This window comes from Helianthus annuus, chromosome 8 (assembly GCF_002127325.2).
Source record: "Helianthus annuus cultivar XRQ/B chromosome 8, HanXRQr2.0-SUNRISE, whole genome shotgun sequence".
Taxonomy (NCBI): domain Eukaryota; kingdom Viridiplantae; phylum Streptophyta; class Magnoliopsida; order Asterales; family Asteraceae; genus Helianthus; species Helianthus annuus.
Window position 1 is genome coordinate 21,990,595 of NC_035440.2, and position 23,073 is coordinate 22,013,667.

The window sequence follows — 23,073 nt, forward strand, 5'->3', positions numbered from 1 at the left end:
AACCGAGTGATCTAGTCGAGACCAGGTGTGAAAACCAATAACTCTCGATAGGATCACTCACTCAGCGTATTTTTCTAGCACGAGAACTCTTCGTTGAGCTAGGAGTGACATCCACATCTCGACAAAAGGTCTCCATTTCGAAATTCTGGTGGAACTCTCGGATTTATTCGATGAGCACAACCACAAAGGGAACGAAGTTGTTTAAGCCAGGGGTGAAACCCATACCTTAATCAACTGTTCCACTCTATAAAATGGTTTACAAAAGCTCTCACCAAGGACACGACCATAACAACGACTCAGGCTGCACGAAGACTAGAGAGACGAATGTTAGGAGCTGCATCCCAGTGGAAGCGTGAGTCCTCTAGGTCAACGCGTATGCCCGAACCTGTTGGTTATAGTCAGGTTACTTGGGTAGTCAACGCCTAAACACCCAAGGCATTCCATCTAAATTTTACGTGTATGGTTTACGTCTATGAGTTTTCAAATTTAAGCTTTACGATTTACCGATTTCTCGATTTATCGAATTTACGAACCTCGATTTACAAAGCGCACAACTTGCACAGCCATCGCAATCTAAAACAAAGACCGAATGATCGCAACAAAACAAACGTCTAAGTACTCGAATTCGCTTACGCTATTTCTCTCATCGCGTCCTCGCGAATTCTGAATCAATATCTATGTGTAACCTACAACTATACCTATACGTACTATATACAAAACGAATCAATTATGTGAGAGTTTAGGAACCTAGAATTTTCCTATGTGGCTCCTATGTGTTTAATTAAATTCTATACCAAGTTTTGATCGAATCAAATCGCATCAAAAGCTCAAAAATCATTATGATCGAATCTCATTCCGAATCCTTCTGTCTAGATGCCTTCCAACAACTCGATCTCGAGACGAGTAGCTAGGAGAAGAGCCCAACGACGCGCCGATAAGAGGATTGCCTCAATTGTGACCAAGGAAGTGGTCAAGCTCATTCCTCAAATTGTCGCGCAAGTGCACTCTCAAAGCCACTCTCGAGCCCCGGAAGACGTCAAGACGGAATCTGCATTCCTCTACAAACACTTCAAAGCCTGTGATCCGATGCCTTTCACAGGTGAAGGAGATGTTTCTCAATTACTCCAGTGGTTCGATGCCATCGAGGTTACCCTTCGTCAGAGTGGGTGCCCCGAGGCCTTTCAAACTACTTGCGCCACCGGAGTATTTCAATCACGAGCACTCGACTGGTGGACCGCCGAACGCAACAAACGTGGGATCTCCGCAGCTTACGCCCTCTCATGGGGTGAGCTGAAGGAACTCATGAAGGAAGAATATTGTCCCCCTCACGAAGTCCAGAAACTAGAAAACGAATTTTGGGAAATCAAGCAAACCGGAGGTGACAATGCGAGCTATACAGCAAGGTTCAAACAGCTTAGCATGATCTGCCCAAGTCAAGTCGACACTCCAAAGAAAGCTATCGCGAAGTATATTCGTGGCTTACCAGAGTGTGTGGGTGATTTTGTCGAAGCTGCAAAACCTACTACCATCGAAGAAGCCTACCGTCTAGCCGCAGAGCTCAACAGCAAACGAGTCGTGGACGGATTCTTCTCCAAGAAGCCTGTCACACGAGCTCATCAAGCAATCATCATCAACGCATCCGACGATTCCTCTGGAGAATCGGTCGATGGTTCATCTGACAGTTCCTCGGAGGATTCTTCTAAGGATTGCTCCGACAATGTCTCCGCCAAATCATCAGGCGAATCCGATGACGATACCGCATCAACTCAGGAAGCCCAACCGAGCCGCAAACGAAAGACCGTGAGCCCAGACTCTTCAACAACTGGACTGCCGCAACCCGAACCTCTCCGATCAGTTCCAGTTCAGTCTAAGCGTGCTTACAATGGATCTCATCCCCTGTGTTTCACATGCACGTATCATCATCCGCTAGAAGCAAAATGTCGCTATTGCGCAAATTGCAACTGGTATGGGCATTATACGTCGCAGTGCCGTACAGGACCGTAACCTGGAAGGAAGTCATCAGCAACCGCCGTCTCCGCAAGTTTCCACAACAACGTTATTTTGATCCTAATGTTGTTGTAATAATGCGACTTAACGCTATCATTTCTGGAACTTATTTCATATATCATCGTGTGTGGATTCTATTTCTCTTACAACCGAGCACTATCTAAACGCTAGCACTATGTACTATATTATGTATTTTATCCCTATAACACTCTTAGAATGAGGTACGGTATACGTGCAAGGGACAACTAATCACGGGTGCACACGGGATTAACTTGGTCAGTGCACGGAGATCGTAGTGAAGTTCTAATGGTGCCATAACGTTTAAAAGCACGGTCAAGGGTCTTGACCGTGTCAACAAAGTGTGACACCAAAGCACGGGGCATAAGTAGTAGGGGTGACGCGGGGGTACGCTTTACCATACTACCGAAACTTCGTGAAGAAAGTGCCATGTGGAGTTGGACGTTATTAGACCTATTATACTATTACGGTTAATTTGACACTCTACAATCAATCTCAAGGCGTAACAAACTAAATCGCATCACTGCGAGACTTCTCGTAAGTCCGCGTGCGCAACGCAATTGCCACATCGATGAACTTGGGTAAGTTCACCCCGAAGAGCAGTTGGAGCAACGCGAGACTGGTCGTAAAGTCTAAGAACGCAAATCAATCGCAGTTTTGCCAGATCTATCTCGCAATCAAATCATTCGATATGTGACTCGAAATCGCAAACGCATCGTGTGTTGTCTAGAAATCTCTAACGCTAATTATTGTCAATCGTGTGAACCTCTATCAGCTGGTGTGGATCGTCTATTGTGGATTCGCTAGACGAGGATCGAGAATCACTCGCCGCCTTCCACTATTAACGCGCCTCGCACCTAATCCATCAACTCGATATTCTTATCATGGTTCGCTATTACTTATCAATGCACGCATTCTACGTGTCATGTTAGCGCACAAGACCTCGCTTCACGAAACGAAACTAACAAGGTTGAAACATGGTGATGTTTTGACCATATTAGTTGACTTTGTGGAAAAAGGCCGTGTAGGCTAGCCTTAGTACTATTCGTGGTGTAATCAGTTCAATCAATCGTCTATCACTCGCAACGCAACAATCGTCGCTTATCAATCCGTTGAAATCTATTGTCTATCGATGTTCGAATGTTACTTGGAAGTCATCGCAGGTGGTGTAATGTTAGGGTGCATGACATTGCTTCACAAGATAAAACTAATATGGAAACATGGTGTTTGTCATATTAGCAAGTCTTGTGGAAACGTGCCATGCGAACTTCGTGTGGAATCGAATCGAAATCTCATCTACTCGAATCGAAATCGTGCCATTCGTTATCCAGCCAAGCATACCATATCAGCATTGTGTGACCGAACTACTCGCACTCGTTGCCTATGATTGGTCTGCATCCAACTTATTTCTATTCAAGACTCGGTCTAGCACCTCATCGCTAGGATCAAGGGAATCGAAATTCTATCTGTGTCTTATCGGCACGCATGACACTGCCTCATGAAACAGAGTTAATATGGGTAAAGCATGGTGGATACGCCGCTGGTACTTCCTATATATAAGTGTTTTAACCATATTAACGAACTTTTGTGGGAAGGTGCCATGTGGGGCCCGATGTAAATTATTTTTCCATAATATTAAGGAAAACCTATTTTTACAAAATTTTTACTAAAACCGTTGGACAAATGAAATTCCTTACAACATGGAGAAAACATTGAATCAGTTTGGCTCCGTGCCCAATGAAAATTTCATAAGTCCAATTCTTTTCTTAAAAACCTTTGCAATGACCGACAGGAATCTTCCCGAGAACGAGGGTTCGGCAGTCGAGTTCCGCTCAAACCCACGTTGTAGGAAAGTTTTCTTAAAACTTATTTTACCACCTGATTCTTTTAAAACGTAAAACTCAAAACCTATTATCAATTAACAAAACCCTCCCCACAGCGCTGGCGTGGACATCGAAAACGGTCAACACCGCGCCGTGAGGAGATTTTTTTTTTAGTTTACTTCGGAGATTAATCGAGTATTGGTAAGTTTAAAACGCTATAGAATTGCTTTTTGTGTGTGTTATCGCTTCTAAGTAATCGAATCGTATGCTCTCTCTATTTTAACTCGCCAAATCGTAATCGATCGCTCGTTATCTAGACGCTAATAATCTCTACTCTCAATCGCATCAACCCTTACGACCCTACTATTGGATTAATTTCGGGACGAAATTTCCTAAAGGAGGGGATACTGTAACAACCCGCACTTTCGTGCGTTGTTACTACTCGATACACTCGTTACGCCTGGCACCGGAGATTCGGATCATAATGTAATCATACCGATTTTATCGCTAAATCGAAGTATAATCGAATAACTACGCATATTCTATCGCTATTACAAACCTATTTTGCAAACACTCACGATGATGTCGAGTATGGGCCTAAACTACCCTTCTCGATGAGCGTGAGGTGTCAAAATGTGAGTAATCAACGCTAACGAGGGTTATCGGGTGAGTACTATGACTCTAACCGTCATGACGATGATGGCAATATGAGTAAGTGGTGCCCCGATAATCATTGTGGCACATCACATCGAAGAACGCACTCGAAGGCACGCGTAACTCGATCACCGCACTGTCAATCAATAATCAAGCTAATCAAATCAATCATCAAACTCAAGTGTGGGGATTTTAGTACTTTTTATACGTGTGTGTGTGCCTTATGTGTTACTTGTGCATGTTTACTTTTATGTTAAAGTGTGTGGTGAATCAATCAAATCAATCAAGGATCGAAGGTGAATCAAACTCAATGGAAATCGAACCCGAAATGGTTGTAAGGATGCTCGTATGTTAGATATAGTAGTTGGGACTAAAAGTAATTTGATTAGGAAATCCTACCATCCTCAAATCATCGTTCTAAGTCGAAATATCAAAAATCATCGCGAAACACTCAAAACCAGGCAAGCCGATCGAACAGGGCAACCTGATCGAACAGGCTAGCCGATCGAACAGGGCAACCTGATCGAACAGGCTAGCCGATCGAACAGGGCAACCTGATCGAACAGGCTAGCCGATCGAACAGGGCAACCTGATCGAACAGGCTAGCCGATCGAACAGGGCAACCTGATCGAACAGGCTAGCCGATCGAACAGGCTGTTCGATCGGGCAGCTGCTCGACCAGGGATGCTGTTCGATCAGCTGACCCTCTCCTCTTTTGGAAGCCTATAAATAGGGCTGTCCTTGTCAAACTTTCCACTTTTGGGAAAAGCTCTGACCGACCAGCCTCTTCTTCTCACTAAATCTCAGATTTCTCTCAAACCGGTAAGTATTACGCTCTAATCCTTGTACGTTTTTGTTCATTAATCGATTCTACATCTTTCTATCTTTCAAAACTTGGATTTCATCCATGAAATCACCAAGATCTAGGTGTTCTTGGGTGATGTCATCATGTGTTCTTCAAGAACACTAAGTTTTGGCATCATCCCACCATGAATAGCTTAGATCTAACCGATTTCCACCTAAATAACCTAAAATCTACCGAAGATCTTAACATTTCACGGTGGGAAAGGATTGGAAGATGGGTTTTCATCTATCTTTCAACTCTTTTACACTCAAAAAGGTGAAAACGGGACTTGAACCGATTTACAAATCAATCTAAACAAACACATGGTTCAAGATTCGGGTTCTACCGAGAGATATACCGATTTCGGGTTAAACGTTAAACTTAAGTTCCAAACCGCCTCTGGCCGAGCTTGGGTGATTCCTGCTCGAGTCAGTAGACTAAGTAGGGACTTCAGCTTGGTGGTTCAACTCGTAGTCAAAATATCTCTAAAACATCAACAATTAACGGGAATAACCAAGTGTTAAGTGATAGGTTAACCGAATCGAGAAGCTGGCCGAACGGCTAGGCTGTTCGATCGAACAGCCCAACCGAACGACTATGCCAGCCGATCGACTAGGCTAACCGATCGACTAGCACTTAGTTCCCCAAACTCACAAGGTGTAGCATTGAGTGAGTTCTGTTCGATCGATCGAGCCACTCGATGGTGATCATCACTACTCGAATCATGAGATACTACACTTCAAAACACTTAGACTTTTCGGAACATTGGAATGTCACCCGATCGAGCATGCCAACCGATCGAGTGACATAATTGAAAACAACGAAGTGCTAGCCGATCGGTTGGGCTAACCGATCGAACAGCTGTTCGATCGGCCGACTTGAAAGGTAGTACAAATCATCACACACGAACACATCCTTCACATCAAAGGAAGAAACAATCCACTTGAAGGAACCAGCCGATCGAGCCAGCCGGCCGATCGAATGGATGTTCGAACGGACTTTCGAACCAATCGAACAGCCCACTCGATCGAACTGCTGTCCGATCGAATGGCCTACTCGATCCAAGTACATTGTTTACTTTTTCCGCATTACTCATCATTGTGTTATCGAACTATTCAGGCTAACCTATTCTCAGTGTTCCTTTCAATCCACAACCAACCACTGTGAGTATACTTGACCCCTTTTATCGAATTTTTGGGTGTAACATACGTTCCATAAAAACCAAACTTATCAAACGAATGATTTAATTGGACTATTTATCACTTGCGAATAACTGTTTGCATAGATATACGTGATGCTAGTACATGTATGCTAGGACTTATACTCGTGACGTCCCACCAAGACTAGTATAGTACTATTTCGCCCGACGGGGTCTAGTTATGCCATCAAGAGTCGAGCATCGAGGACTTAGCTGGTAGTATCAGTTTTGTGAGTATATATGTCGTGTATTACGTTTATGCATGTGGAAATTCGCAGCACTTTTATTCTATCACACTATCACATATCAAACCTGTATACTCGCCAATACTTTTGTATTGACAAAGTTTTAACGTATGTTGCAGGTTTAGCCGAAGTTTACATCAAATCAAGCTAGGAAGTCTAGAAACTCATCTAAATTATAGGTTGTCGGATTTGAATTGTTCGAGAGGACAAGAAATCTGTGATAACTTATGTGATTGTATTGTTTGTTAGTATGGGATGACAAATGTAATAAATATTATCGCAATGTAGTTGTTATGGATTCTCTTGAGCAATCTGATTCGCCTAGTGCCGCGCCCCGATGATTCCGCCATCGGTTGGGGTGTGACAGGTGTGTTTGCCTGTTTAATTAGGTTTAATGGTGTTCCTAGGCACGTCTGCCTAGGTACAACGTCCATTGTTTTTCCAAATGAGGACATGTTCTGCCCATTCTTCATTTAATCCTTAGGGGGTTTACATTTCCCGTCATGAATTGTTACAAAAGGTCTGTTCTTTGGGGGGTATACCCCAGACTAATAGTTAGTTGTTACAAAAGTGGCTCTTGGCCGTTTTTCTTGGGGGTGGACCCCTTACACATAATACTTCCTAAGTTGCATGACATTCCAGGTCCTGGGGACCTCCTTGCCTTCAAGTGTTTCCAGCTTGCAAGTTCCTTTGCCATTTGCCCATGTGACCCGGTAGGGTCCTTCCCAGTTGGGCCTAGTTTTCCGGTGCTTTCTTGCAGGCTGGCTTCATTAGCTCTAAGGACTAGGTCTCCCGGGACGAGGTTGAGCCTCTTCATCCTGGTGTTGTAATGGCTCTCCAGTAGCTTCTTGTATCTGGCTTCCCTGACCGCTGCTATTTCCCTTCTTTCTTCCAACAGGTTCAAGTTCATCCTGAGGTCCTGCTAGTTTTCCTCCTCTCGAAGCTTCATTCGGGTAGTCGGGGATCCTATCTCGGCGGGGATGACGGCCTCTGTCCCGTAGGTAAGGCTGAACGGAGTCTCCCCATTTCAGCTTTTAGGAGTGGTCCTGTATGCCCATAGCACGAATGGGAGTTCTTCCAACCAGCCCTTTTGTTTTCTTCCGAGCCTTCCTTTTATTCCCTTGATGACGTTCTGGTTAGCTCTTTCCACCAATCCATTGCTCTGGGCATGGGTGACGGATGTAAACACCTGTTGAATCTGCATCTGTTCGCACCATGGTTTGAAAGGCCTCCCGGCAAACTGGACTCCGTTATCACTCCAGCTCCTTGGGGACCCCGTACCTGCAGATGATGTTATCCAGCACGAACCTCCTCATTTGTTCTTGGTGTGCTGAAAATGGGTTAATTAAAAACAACTAAAATTACCCTAATTCTAGACTCTCTAAGTTTTAAATTTATAAAACTAAGACTCTCTAAACCCTAAACCACACGACCGGCAAGTGTACCGATCGATGCAGTATAGCCTAAGGAAGTCCGAGTATCGAACCCAAGAGACTCTACTAAATTACGCTAACGACTCTATCTAGACCTAGACTGACACGGACTTACTAATTGTTTATTTGATTGGGGGGTTTTCTAAATATCCTAAAAATATATTAAAATATTAAACTAGAAAAATCAAAGAAACGACTAAGCACGAATGTGGACGAAGACTTTGACCAAAGGCGATGAAGACTACCTAGGTTAGACGCAAGCTAAACTCAGAATAGATTTCTATTTGATGATTTTGTGGTGTGGAACCGGGATCTTTAGATACTAAACCTATTAAGACACCACTAAGCCCCTCAAACACTCTCAAGGCGATTCTTGTGGCACTACCTAGGCTGTTACGCTTACCAGTTTTCTAGATTTCCTCACAGTCCTCTAGTTTCTTGAAAGTGCCTATATAAGACGCTCTACCTCACAGCGCGAACGTCTAAAGCAACTACGGGTTTTAATCTTGGTTTAATAGACAATGGAATGTTAAGTACTTATAACCAAACCGAGACCTATTAATAACCTCGAGCCTCACAGCGACAAGTTTTGCAGAACACTTGATTTTATTAAATTACCGAATATTACTTCTAAGGTTACTTCCTAGATTTTCACCCTAAAGGATTAATGATCTATTACGTGATAAAGACCGTCACCTAAATCAAGAACCCTAGCACAACCCTATTATGTGATAAAGACCGTCACCAAGGATTATACGAAGCAATAAACAGTGATAAAATAATCGTCAAGCACGCATATGCACCAAGTTAAATTCCCGAAGCTTTTACAATACAAGAAAAATCCACAACCACGCCAAAAACCGAATAAAAATCCAAACTTTATTAAACCATTGTCGTAAACCTAGGTAGTATAAAAAGTCTAGCCAAGAACCATAACGAATAAAATAATTAAACAAAGTCTAGAACAAGAATTCATTGATATCAAACAAGAAAAGTAGAAAACTAAAGAAAGTTACTAGAAAAACCCGTTAATCTCTTGCTCTCCAAACTTCTTGCTTTAACCCAATGATTCCGTGGCTCAAAACCTTCCTAAAGAAGCTTCACCATTCGTCCCTTATGGCTCTGATCGTGCGTCTACTGTCGTTGATTCTGACTTCTGATGTCCCCCAAGATGATGTGCGGCTCTTTTCCTTGTTGCCTTTTTTCGATCTCCTCCTTCCTTAATAATTGCCGCCTTATAATTCTTTTCGTGGACTCTCCACCTCTCTTGCTATCCATTAAAATCCAGCCCATCATAAGATGATGTCTCAGCCCAAATCTCATTTAATTGCAAACCTCAAATTGTTATATTTGTAGCCCACTGTTATCGAATATAATTAGTTCACCTTTATAAAATATATGCTTCTTCTTTTGGTCAACTTTGAACTCCTCGGTCAACAACAGCAATTCACAATTCATGTGAATTCTATTTTTTTTCATTTAGTGGATAATTAATTCCACTTTCAGCACAAGACGAATTTAGTCCCTCATCTTTTAACAACTATTTTTAAAACAACTTTTCTTTTATTGCAATTCAGCTCTCCATCTTTAATAATATAGAGACAAGTGAACTCGGCCCAATCATAGAAACTAGCGGCAAATTTCCTTCGGTCACTGGCGGTCTACTCTACCCAACTGGCTGATCATTCCCATATTACTCGTTTTTGCTCCATTTGCACCAGGACCTGCCAAAACACAATATCATGTAATATAATAGTAAAAACTAACTAAAAACAAATAAAACTATACATAAATTATACAATCTACACGGGACAAATATGTGTATTTTACCCCACATCAGTTCTCCGGTAATTTTTGCCAGGGGCTTTGCTTCGATCCATTTGGTGAAATAATCAATGGCTACCACCACATATTTGACCCCTCCCGGGCCCTCTGGGAAGGGCCCAATTATGTCGATAGCCCATTTTTGGAATGACCAGGATGTTGATACCGGTACCATGGGGTGTTTGTGTCGGTGGGTCATTGGTGCATGCACTTGGCAGTTATCACATTTCTTGATTTCCTCAGATGTTGTCTCGTACATTCGTGGCCAGTAAAACCCTACATTCATTGCCTTCGTCACTATCGTCCTTGGCCCCTAGTGCATTCTGCAAATCCCCTCGTGCATCTCCCTGACCACATATTCAGCCTCTTCCATGTTAACACACTTCAGGGATGGCCCTAGATATGGCCTTCGGTATAGCTCCCCATCGATCAGTTCATATTGCAGGGCTTTGACCCTTATCTTTCTGGCCGCCCATTCCCCCTCGGGTAAAATCCCATCCCTGAGAAATTTAATAATTGGTGTCATCCACGTTTCCTGAGTACCCTCAATTGCAGCAACCTCCTTTGTGTTAAGGGAAGGGGATGTTAGGACTTCCACCTTAACTTCTTTCGCGAGGTGGTCGAATGCCACCGAGGCCAGTTTGCTGAGCGCATCAGATTTCCTGTTCCGTCCCTGGGGGATGTATCCCAGCTTGAAAGTTTAGAATACCTTAGCCATTTCTTTTACTTTCGCCATGTATTGAGCCATAGTGCCATCTTTGGCTTCATATTCCCATTGGTATTGTTTCACTACCCGTTGTGAATCTGTGCTAGCCTCTACGTGTCTTGCTTTCATTTTTTGTGCCAGCCTCATTCCTGCCAGGAGGGCCTCATACTCTGCAGTGTTGTTGGTGTTCTCGAAGTCCAGCCTTATGGCGTACGTCAGCTCAACCCCCTCGGGGCTTATCAGTGTGATTCCTGCCCCACTTCCTTCCTCACTAGATGCCCCGTCGGTGAGTAACTTCCACACCACCTCATCTTCCTTTTCTCTTTCTTCTTTATCTAAGCCTTCCCATTTTAACAGCTCCTTCTCTTCGTCCTCAGGGACCTCTGCTAAGAAATCGGCCAGTATATGTCCCTTCATTGCCGTCCTGGGCTTAAACTCTAGAGAGTGTTCCCCTAACTCCACAGCCCACTTAGCTAACCGTCCTGACAGCTCCGGCCTCCTGAGTACCTTTTGAAGGGGTTGATCTGTCATCAAGGTAATCTTGTGCCCTTGGAAATACCTTCTGAGTCTTCGGGACGCGAAGACAAGAGCTAATGCGAGTTTCTCCAGAGGCATGTATCGTTCCTCGGGCCCCTTAAGCGTTCTGCTGATGAAATATATGGGGATCTGTCTTCCTTCCCGTTCTACCATCACGACCGCACTTAATGTCGTTTTCGAGGCAGATAGATACAGGAGCAACGGTCCCCGGGTACTGGGGTGGCCAACGTCGGGAGTTTGCAGAAGTAAGCTTTCATTTCTTGGAAGGCAGTCTCAGCCTCTGTGGTCCAATTGAACTTGTTTGTCTGGAGGCAGTCTTTCAACACTTTCATGAAGGGAAGGGTCTTGTCGGCTACCTTTGACAAAAAACGGTTTAACGCTATTAGCCTTCCGTTTAGCTGCTGGATATCCTTCAGGGACCTGGGAGAACGCATTTTGGCTACAGCCTGGGTTTTTTCCGGGTTTCCTTTGATTCCACCTTTGGTGACCACTACTCCCAGGAAATTCCCTTCCTCTACCCCGAAACAACACTTCCCGGGATTTAGCTTCATGTTCACATCTTGCATAGTGTTGAGAGTTTCGGCTATGTCATCTATCATGGCCATCTCTGTTAAGCTTTTGATAACAATGTCGTCGACGTACACCTCTAAGTTCCTTCCTCGTTGCTCCCAAAACAAGGTGTTCCTGAACCTCTGATATGTGGCCCCGATATTCTTGAGGCCGAAGGGCATCTTGGTATAGCAGAACGTCCCTTCATCTGTGATGAAGGCGGTTTTCTCCTCGTCTTCTATCGACATCTGGATTTGGTGGTACCCCTTGTAGGCGTCCAGGAAGCACTTCAGAGGGTATTGAGACAAAGAGTCCACCTGGGTGTCTATTTCCGGGAGGGGATAGCAGTCCTTAGGGCATGCTTTGTTTAGATCTTGAAAATCGATGCACATCCTCCACCCCCCGTCCTTCTTCTGGACCATGACTGGATTGGCGATCCAGGATGGGTACTTGACCTCTCTGACTATCTCTGCCCTGAGCAGTTTTTGGGTTTCTTCACAAGCAGCCCTTCTTTTATTAGGTCCCATGCTCCGCTTTTTCTGCTTTACCGGCTTCGCCCATGAGTAAGTGTTGAGCCGGTGTTTAGTTAGACTCCTGGGGACTCCCGTCATGTAACGCCTCGAAATTTTGTGTCCAATAATGTGTTAACACGTGTCATGAGTTTACACGTGGCATTAGATATTAAATAAAGGACTAAAGTTGACAAACCTTGAAAGTATGTAAATTCGAGGGTTATAAATGTCAACAAAGGGTAAATATACTGTATAGTAACCCTAAACGATGCTCGTACCTTCAAACGAATAAATCATGGATCGTACGGAGCGAAACGCGGAAGAAAGTGAGAGATTACAAGCTACAGGGGTTAACTATGTCAACATGTTTAATTATACCTCTGAGTGACCCTTTGACGAACCTGAGGCTTTGTAACAGTAAAATATACTCACTAGAATATACTATATAAATTTCGCGAAGTTCCGTTTTAAAACGAGAAAGTTATGATCAAATTCGTACGAGATGGGTTAAAAGCGTCAACAATAAAAGTTAAGGCTTTTCGGATAGTAATTAAACTAACCGGAGACTTAACAGTGCGGGTAAAGGTCACGAGGCCCTTAGTTGTAAATAATCAAGGGCCAAATCGCAAAGTTACCCCTTCGAAACCGAAAGGTCAGGTTAATGATTACAAAAGATTTGAAAATCTTGAAATTTAGGCCTCAGGCGGCCCGCCTGAGTGAAACAAGCAAGTTGAAGCGGGCCGCGTACGAGTCCCAGATGCAGAAACATTGGACAGATTCAATGATTTAGCTTGTGAACGATCTTGTGAGCAATTAATGAAGCATGGGCGCCCTCTACTTGCTCCCTAGCACCCAGGGCCACCTGCTGATCATCCATGATCCAATGTAGGGTGTGTTGTAATGATCTTAAGCCTAATTTTTCACTATAAAAGGCACTACATTGTGCATGAGTGAAACACACCTCAAAACCTGCCTTCTGATCATTCTTGGAGCTCTCAAGCACTCTTCTAACATTCTAAGTCGTGCACCTAGCTTCTGTAAGTACGCCAACCCTTTTATGGCTTAGTTTTTGCTTAGTTTAGCTTAAAAGTCAATCCGTCGTAATTAACGATTGACTTGGCGATAAATCACGAATGGTCCAGTGATTTGTCGAATCAAAGATAGTAATATGATGGTAATCATGTGGGCATTAAACCCCTAAAAGGGCACCCTCTGATTCCCACTCTAACTAGTCCAAATGTCGAGTCAAACATACTTAGAAAAAGTCAACAGAAATGTCTTTTTGCGATTTCTTGCATAATCTGTAATGTAGGTGATATGTAACCTGTTTGAACACTCATGAAACATGATAATAAGTATATAAACTAGTCTAAGCTTGTTTGATCCGACCATTTTCTGTTTTGACCCGGTTCGGAGCCGAAAGTCGCAAAAGTTTGACTTTTGTATTGACTTCAGTTTTGACCCGTTAAAGTTTGATTTAGATATGCCTTAGGACTCTCTTAGGACCAAGTTACATAATGGTATGACCCTCTGTGACCGGTTCGTTGTTTGTCCGAGTCTTTTACACTTTTCCGTTAAATGCTTAAAAGTTGACCGTAACGCCCTTTTTAAATTAAAACGAGAATTTCGGACATATGAAAGGATCATAACCTTGGTTACTGATTTCTAAACATGTCCCTAAAATTTCACGTCAATCCGAGGTCCAGAATAGGAGTTATGCTAAATTTACGCCTTCGCTCCCAGCTAAAAATTTCAATTTTGCCCTTGGTTAAAAATTACGATTTTGCCCCGTTTAAATTTACACGCCATTAGTCTTTTTTCCTCACAGCCACGTTACGATTTTGCCCTCAAATTAAATTTACATTTTCTCCATCGTTTTTGTTTGTTTTCCTGGTTAAATTACAATTTTCCCCAAGTGTAAACTTACAGTCATGCCGGCAGCTGCCTGACACTCCCCCATTGGTCCATTTAGTTTATGATTTTATCCCTGAATAAAAATTATGATTTCGCCCTCAGTTCAAAATTACGTTTTCCAATCGTTTTAGTTTTTTTTCGCAAAAGTATAAAACTTTTTTTTATTGGTTGACCCGATTTAATTTTTTCCTGTGTCAGGAGCTGCTTAACACTTGCTCATTAGTCCTGAAAAATTGTAGTTTTGCCCAGAGCCGAAAATACAGTCTTAACATCATTTTAGTTTTTTTCCTAGCAAAATTATAGTAGTGTTTTTTTAGTTGATTGAGAAATATTCGGCTATTGGCCCGTAACGCGGGCGGGGCATCACCTACTTAAATAACATTTCTAAATTTTTATTTCTGTTCATGTCTATTTGAACACCACGTAAACTCTGTGAAGCTTTACGTGCCATTGTTGACACACATCACCACCACCACCGCCAAATTCACCACTCACTCACACAACCTGCTATGGCTACGACGGCAGTTGGCGTATCGGCGACGCCGATGACGGAGAAGCTGACGGCGGCAGATGATGACCAGCAGCAGCAGAAGCTCAAAAAAGGAATCGCAGAGTTCTACGACGAATCCTCAGGTATGTGGGAGAACATATGGGGAGAACACATGCATCACGGATATTATAACTCCGACGACGTCGTTGAACTCTCCGATCACCGTTCTGCTCAGATCCGTATGATTGAACAAGCCCTAACGTTCGCCTCTGTTTCAGGTAGTTATCAGTGGATTTATTCTGTTATTGTTTAATTGAATCTGACGGTTTAGAACTTTTAGATTTGTATAGATGAAATTATGAAAAGCGCTTTCTGAACGGAGTTTTCGATGTTTCGATGCGGTTTTTGAGTTTTAAAATATTTTTTTTTTCTAGTCTCATAATCAAATACATGAATATTCTTTTTTAACATCTAACAAAGCTCCTCCACCCGAATTGTCACCAAATCCAATAAAAATTCACCGGTTAAAGTCCCACCATAACACACATGATATTTTGTTACGAACTAAATTCACTATTGCATAGCATTGCCTCTTTGGTCAAATATATGAATATTCCAGATACAACAACCTATTATTATTATTATTAGAGTTACTTGCCCGAATGGTCCCTGTGGTTTCATATTTTTTCACGTTTAGTCCCCACTTTTTGAAAATAGCAGGTATACTCCCTATGGTTTGTCATTTTGTTACTCGGATAGTCCCCTGAGTAAATATCAGGGGACTATACGAGTAACAAAATGACAAACCATAGAGAGCATACCTGCTATTTCCAAACTAACTGACATCTACTCAGAGACTATCCGAGTAACAAAATAACAAACCATAGGGAGCATACCTGCTATTTTCAAAAGGTGGGGACTAAATGTGAAAAAACGTTAAACCACATGGACCATCCGGGCAATTAACTCTTATTATTATTATTATTATTATTATTATTATTATTATTATTATTTTTATTTTTATTATTGTTATTATTATTATTGTTCTTATTATTATTGTTGTTATTGTTATTATTATTATTATTGTTGTTATTTTTGTTGTTGTTATTATTATTATTATTGTTATTATTATTATTATTATTATTATTATTATTATTATTATTATTATTATTATTATTATTATTATTATTATTATTATTATATAATTTCTAAATTTTTATTTCCGTTCATGTCTATTTGAACACCACGTAAACTCTGTGAAGCTTTACGTGCCATTGTTGACACACATCACCACCACCACCGCCAAATTCACCACTCACTCACACAACCTGCTATGGCTACGACGGCAGTTGGCGTATCGGCGACGCCGATGACGGAGAAGCTGACGGCGGCAGATGATGACCAGCAGCAGCAGAAGCTCAAAAAAGGAATCGCAGAGTTCTACGACGAATCCTCAGGTATGTGGGAGAACATATGGGGAGAACACATGCATCACGGATATTATAACTCCGACGACGTCGTTGAACTCTCCGATCACCGTTCTGCTCAGATCCGTATGATTGAACAAGCCCTAACGTTCGCCTCTGTTTCAGGTAGTTATCAGTGGATTTATTCTGTTATTGTTTAATTGAATCTGACGGTTTAGAACTTTTAGATTTGTATTATGAAAAGCGGTGTCTGAACGGAGTTTTCGATGCGGTTTTTGAGTTTTATAATTTGTACTCACTTTTTCTGAATGATTTTATTTGCTATTAGTTTCGATGGTGCTATAGTTGATTGTGAATGGTATCCTTACTGATTATGTGTTTGTTATAAGATTTGTAATTGTTAATTAGGTTTTTGAGAACTAAGTTTGAGTTATAGCTGAATAATCTATGCCGATTTTGAATTAGACGTGTGTTTTCGAACGGAGATTTCGAAGTTTGATGCGGTTTCTGATTTACAAATATTTTATACTCACTTTTGGTGGATGAATCGTTTGTTATTGAATTTGCCTATGCTACAATAGTTTGTGAATGATTGGTTACAGGTTATGTGTTTGTTGTTAGTTGTTGTTAGATTCATGACTGTCAATTAGGTTTTTGAAAATTGAAGTTGATTTCATGGCTGTAATCTCACAAGGATTGAAATTAAATGAAAATTGTACTTTTACTGAGTGAACTCATTTGCTAATGCTACTGCAGTTTGTGAATGATATGGTCAGTGGCGAAGCTTGACCTAAAATTATACCTAAAAAATTATAAAACCGGGGGGACGAAAACGTATATACCTAAAAAATTCTATACGAAAACTACATACTGGACACTACTGAGCGAAAAGTTCGGAGGGTCGGACGCCCCTCGGCCCCCACTATGCTACGCCTATGGATATGGTTACTGATTATGTATTTGTTATTAGTTTTTGTTTCATGACTGTCAATTAGGTTATTGAAGATTAGCTTTGAATTAATGGTGAAATTTTTCAGGATTGAAAGTTGAAATTAAATAACTTGTCGGATGCAAATTATACTTTTAATGTACTGTCAAAAAAAAGTACTGTCACATTAAGAGTGTTTTCTTACAGTAGATTGTGATTTGTCAGTCTTGTGATTTTGACTTGTGACTCCCTCGCTTACCATTTTGCCATTCGTTGCAGATGATCCGGAAAAGAAACCTAAAACCATAGTTGATGTCGGGTGTGGTATAGGAGGTAGTTCAAGGTATCTAGCAAGAAAATACGGAGCCGAATGTCACGGAATCACCCTCAGCCCTGTGCAAGCTGAGAGAGCTAATGCCCTTGCTGCGGCCCAAGGGTTGGCCGATAAGGTACCACAGTTTGTCAAGATTTTTGGGGGAGAATATTGCACATCAATTCTTCTATTTGACTTTTTGCACATCAAATTCGTATAATTGAGTAGCTATCTCTAAAAGCCTGTACACATACTACGATTATTAACGAAGTTAACTGTTTTTCATGGTTATTACGAGCATATAATTCTTGAATTCACCATGAGGGGTTTGCAGGTTTCATTTCAAGTTGCTGATGCTTTGAACCAGCCGTTTCCTGATGGAAAGTTTGACCTGGTTTGGTCAATGGAGAGTGGAGAGCACATGCCTGACAAACTTAAGGTTCTTGTTTTCCTTCACATAGTTTAAATTTCTTATCATATCGTAGTTGTCAATAGCGATCGCTATGGTCGCTATAGCAAATAGCGTAGCGTATAGGTCGAAGGTCGCTACAGGATATCTAGCCATAAATAGCGGGATTTCAGTTTTTTTTAAATATAGATAGCACTTAAATATAGATAGCGGTTATATACATGTAAAATAGCGTATATACTAGGGTATTTTGATATAATATTTTAATTTTAATTATTGAATTCATCAGTTTGTTAGTGAGTTGACTCGGGTGGCTGCCCCCGGAGCTACCATTATCATAGTTACATGGTGCCACAGAGATCTTAACCCCGGAGAAAAATCCCTTCGCCCCGAGGAAGAAAAAATCTTGAATAAGATTTGTTCCAGCTTTTATCTTCCTGCTTGGTGTTCTACAGCTGATTATGTAAAGTTACTAGAATCCCTTTCTCTTCAGGTAAACTTCATTATTAATCACCCAAAACCTAGTTTAATTTCAGAGTTTATATTAATATTTGCAAACATTTAGTTAACTTTAAGAATCTTGAGGGGGGCTACCAACTACCGTACACTCCAACCACCTCTCTATGTCTGTCGGTCTGTGAATTGGCAAACTAAAGGGTCGTACAGGCAGGGTAACGGATAATAAAGAGTTGGTTCGAAAACAGTTATTGATTTTTATGTAGTTCGATTGACCTGAAACACGTTTTGTTTATTTATTTATTTTTTGTAAATAGTTATCGCTTCATCATCATCATACTCAATAAACACCACCAATAGCAAAGCTAACGTAGGGTATGAGGAGGGTAAAATGTAAATAGCCTTACCTACCCCGTAGGAATAGAAAGACTGCTTCCAGTGAGACCCCAGCTCGATTCTATTGCTTAAATTATTTAATATGTATTACACATTTTAGTTACGTGTTAGGAGACTTTTGACCCGTTATCATTTAAAAAAAAAAAAATATATATATATATATATTTTTTTTTTAATTTGACTCATTTAATATTAAGATAGACCCTGAACCAAATAATGTATAAGTAAATTCCATTTACACCTCACGTTATAAATAGCTTGAAGTGTCACTTTGCAGGACATAAAATCCGCAGACTGGTCTGGCAATGTGGCCCCGTTTTGGCCTGCTGTAATAAAAACAGCATTGTCTTGGAAGGGCATTACTTCATTGCTACGTAGTGGTAATGCAAACTTTTTTACTTAAACACACACACATATATAGGATTAGGATCAACTACAAATAGGTTTTACTGTAAGAAGCGTACACACCAAAGAGAAATAACACGCGGTGACATTTTTCTAAATAGTGTAATTACACTACAACAAAATTAAACTAGAGTAATTATTATTACGCCATAGTTTTCAAGTAGCGTAATGATAGATATGCTACTTCATTTGTTGTAGTGTATCATACGCTACAACAAAATTGAACTAGAGTAATTATTATTACGCTACTTGAAAACTATGACGCAATAATAATTACTCTAGCTCAATTTTTAGCAGCGTAATTTCTTAGCACGCTAAAGTTTTGTTTGAAAAAAAAAAATTCACCCCTACATATATACACACACACACAATTCTAAGTAGAGAATTGTGAGAACTAATATAATCACGTTTACTTATCTAAGACATAAGTTAATCGTGTAACTGCCTCACTTTCTCTCGTCCACTAAATTTGACATCCACAACATACAATTATTTAAGTATAAATTGAGGTTCCCGACTTAATAATTGTTATGTATTAAACGCGTCCATATACATGTAAATAGAGAGATAGGGCACGCTCAGTATACTATCAATTTTAAGGAGAAAACTACAAGAATCATATAAACATTTTTACGTTGTGGTTATGTTATAAAGTGGAAGAGAGAGATAGTGGAGCGGTTATGCGGTTAGATAGCCGTCTTTTGCATTGAATTTCAAGCAAAATGTACATGTGTTTACGTGGTTCTCACAGTTTTCTAGATTCTGGTTTGAGCACGTCCTTTTATATGTAATTTTTTAATTTCCTTATATTGTTAATGATTAAAATTGATTAGGTTGGAAGTCCATAAGAGGGGCAATGGTAATGCCACTAATGATTGAAGGATTTAAGAAGGATGTAATAAAATTCTCCATCATTACATGCAAAAAGCCTGAATAAAAATGGATGGAGTCATTCGTATAATCGTATGTATGTATTCTGGAATTATGTCACTGTTTTCCTTTCTTTTATTTTCGCAAGTCGCCATGTATCTCTATGTACTATGTTGTGTGCCCTCAAGTTCCGTCGAGTCATAATCCAAGGTTCTACGCGTATTGATTATGCCGGGACCATCTAGTGGTGATGCATAAGAATCATGAATGTGTACTATTATGGACAATGGCATCCCAAGGAATTAGAACCTAGCATGTTAGTTTTGTTTTTTATTTTGATTTTATATTGTTGCTTTTGGTTTTAAAAAGGATTAAATGTAACGGATCCTCGTCCTCCCATCCCGAATCCTTCCTTGGTATGTCTTTGTCGTACTATGAAGATGGCCACCAAGTTTTGTTGGGTTGTCAGGCTATATGTGTATTGGTTATATGGGGACCATCTTAAAGTTGATGTTTTAGAATCTTTAAAGAAATCTTTAATGTGGTTATAATTGTAGTTTAAAGTTGATGTTTAAAGAAATCTTTAGAATCTATGAAATTGGAACCATCTCATACCAGAGTCGAAAATCACTTCTAAAAGTTTAAAAAGTCATTTTCAGTTTGCATGCAATGAAGTTGAAGTGTACCGTCGATGATGAAATGATGAGCAGTGAAATCGATTTTAGGTTGCCAAAGGGGCAAAGGGGATAAAAGGAAACGAGTAAGGGGCTGTTTGTTTACTTCTTAATGAGGCTCTTAATGGTTCAGACATCTTAATGGTTCAGCACTTAATGATTTAGACTGTTTGTTTCGTGAGCAGATGTCTGAATGGTTCAGATGTTTGTCTCTGAATGGTTAAGTATTATACAAAGTCTGAATGGTTAAGACCTCTAATCTGAATTGGTCAGACATTTGGCTATGAAGGGTTAAACATTATATTGCCTCTTAATGGTTCAGACCTTTTACTCTTTTACTGGTTCAGCATTTAACCATTCAGAAGTTGCCAAACAGCCCCTAAATATTAAATCTGTAAATATGTAATTGAGGCCAATGTTTTAAATACCGGTATGAACCGGGCAGTTATATCGGTTAAACCGGATATCGGACATGAGTCCGGTACGATAAAGGCCGGTAAAACCTGAATACGGTATGTCTTATATACCGGCGGTAAATCCGGTTTTACCATTTCAAACCGTTGAACCAGTTTGCATTATCTTATGATTTTATTTCTTAATTTTAATAAAATACGATATTAAGGTAATATTGATCTTCCATATTTCCGGTAATTAACATAGTGCTTTCTATTCCAATATTTTATCGTTGTTGAAACTGTTACTCACATCGTACAATGCAATATTGTTTATAACTAATAAAAATATTCTTAAATGCTTAATAGTTTACAATAAAAATAGTTGTTTTTAGATAAAACTATGATCAATTATATAAATCCTAATTGAGATTGAATTGTTTTTTTAGATGAATTTGTATTTTATGGAATTTATAGGGTTAACTAGTAACCCGGTTAACCGTCTGATACAACCTGGTTCAACCGGTTAAACCATTTTAGAGCCCAACCTAGTATGACTTAAAAACCGGTTTTTAAAACATTAAATAGAGGACTGGATGGGCTGAAAAACTTGGGCTGGATGATATTAGGAGGGGTGAAACCTAGTATTTTACTAGAAGTCTAGAAGGCCAAAATTTATACAAGGCTTGCCTAAACCTAAACGAGCTTTAGATACAAGGCTCGAGCTCGGGCTCGATAACTAATTGAGCTTTATTTCAGGCTCGGTCTTGATAAGGCTCGACTCGTTCGAGCTTTTTATCGATCCGATCTCGAGTAGCCTGCAAACCGCTCAGCTCGTTTGCACCCCAACTACACGGCTTACATAGTTGTATACACTTATATTTTCTTGTTGGGTTATCGGATTTCTCTAGGCATGAGAATGAGAGGGTTATAATTGGTACACTTGATTACTCATTATCCATCTGAACTTTTTATCACCTTGTAAAGCATATAGAGTTTCAAAGTACATTTTGTACCATCCTATTAAAATAATTCAAGTTTTAACAAATAGAGCAAATTCAAAGTATGATAAATCACACACAATTATCACCAATAAAATGTTTGAAATATCTAAACAATCTAAATTTCATGATCATACAAATTTTGAGTGATAAACTCTTAACAAAATACAATATATCGACAATCTGTTGATGTCCAAGAATGAAGAAATAACATATGGAAACATTATTTTTAGGGAAAATCGCGAAAAATGTCCCTTTAAGAACGACTTTACAAGACAATGTCCATTTCACTTTTCGATGCCACAAATGTACCCTAACACAAGTGGCGTCGCCCATGTTTTATGGTCGGCCGTCTGTGTTTAGGTTCAATGAAACCATGCCACGTGTCAAAAACACCCATATTTATTGTATGGACGGCGCCTGATAAATGAAAACCAAGCGCCAATGACAAATAGGGATGAGTGTGGTACTGGTACCGAAAATCGCTAAATTGAGTATCAGTACCGAAAATACCAGTACCCAAAATCACAAAATTTGAGTATCGGTACCGAAAATACCGGTACCCAAATCGCTAAAGTTCGTTACCAGTATCGAAGATGTTCGATACGGTACGAGACCGGTATCGTCGACAACAAGTCACTACTAGTTCATGTTGGAAATTTGGTGAATGGATATTAAATATATTTATAATTAAATAAAATTATAAATATTAATTAGAATATTCATGTGGTAAGTTATAGAGTAACTCTTGAGTATTTAATTAGTTTTATTAGAGTTTTTAAGTCTCTAATTAAGTGACTAATTATGTTGATAATTAAGTGAATCCTTTCACTAGTCTTGTTCAAATAGTAGGCTATGTGCCTTTCTTTTGGTTACAACAAGAATAGGATTTTGCTTGAAACATGAAGAGTACTAGAAGTAGTATGAACACTTGAACACCAACTAGAGAGATGAGTACTCTCTACTTGTTTCCACCACATGAGTTCAAACACTACAATTACCGGATGTAACCTTGGGCTGGTGAGCCATCTCCGGCAGTACAGACTGC

General features: G+C 40.3%; 1 protein-coding gene across 2 annotated transcripts; it reads left to right on the plus strand.

Moving 5' to 3' along the window:
- The first annotated feature begins 14,669 nt into the window (after positions 1-14,669).
- Positions 14,670-20,326, plus strand: LOC110872347 (probable tocopherol O-methyltransferase, chloroplastic). 2 transcript variants are annotated; one of them, XM_022121129.2, is made up of 6 exons: positions 14,670-15,032; positions 17,389-17,558; positions 17,757-17,861; positions 18,121-18,324; positions 18,961-19,063; positions 19,922-20,326. In XM_022121129.2, exons 1-6 carry the CDS (start codon positions 14,774-14,776, stop codon positions 20,023-20,025), a joined length of 945 nt encoding a protein of 314 aa, XP_021976821.1. In that variant the 5' UTR covers positions 14,670-14,773; the 3' UTR covers positions 20,026-20,326. The 2 variants fall into 2 exon arrangements, with proteins under 2 accessions (XP_021976821.1, XP_021976820.1); XM_022121128.2 differs by lacking the exon at positions 14,670-15,032 and adding an exon at positions 15,973-16,346.
- The last annotated feature ends 2,747 nt before the right edge of the window (positions 20,327-23,073 follow it).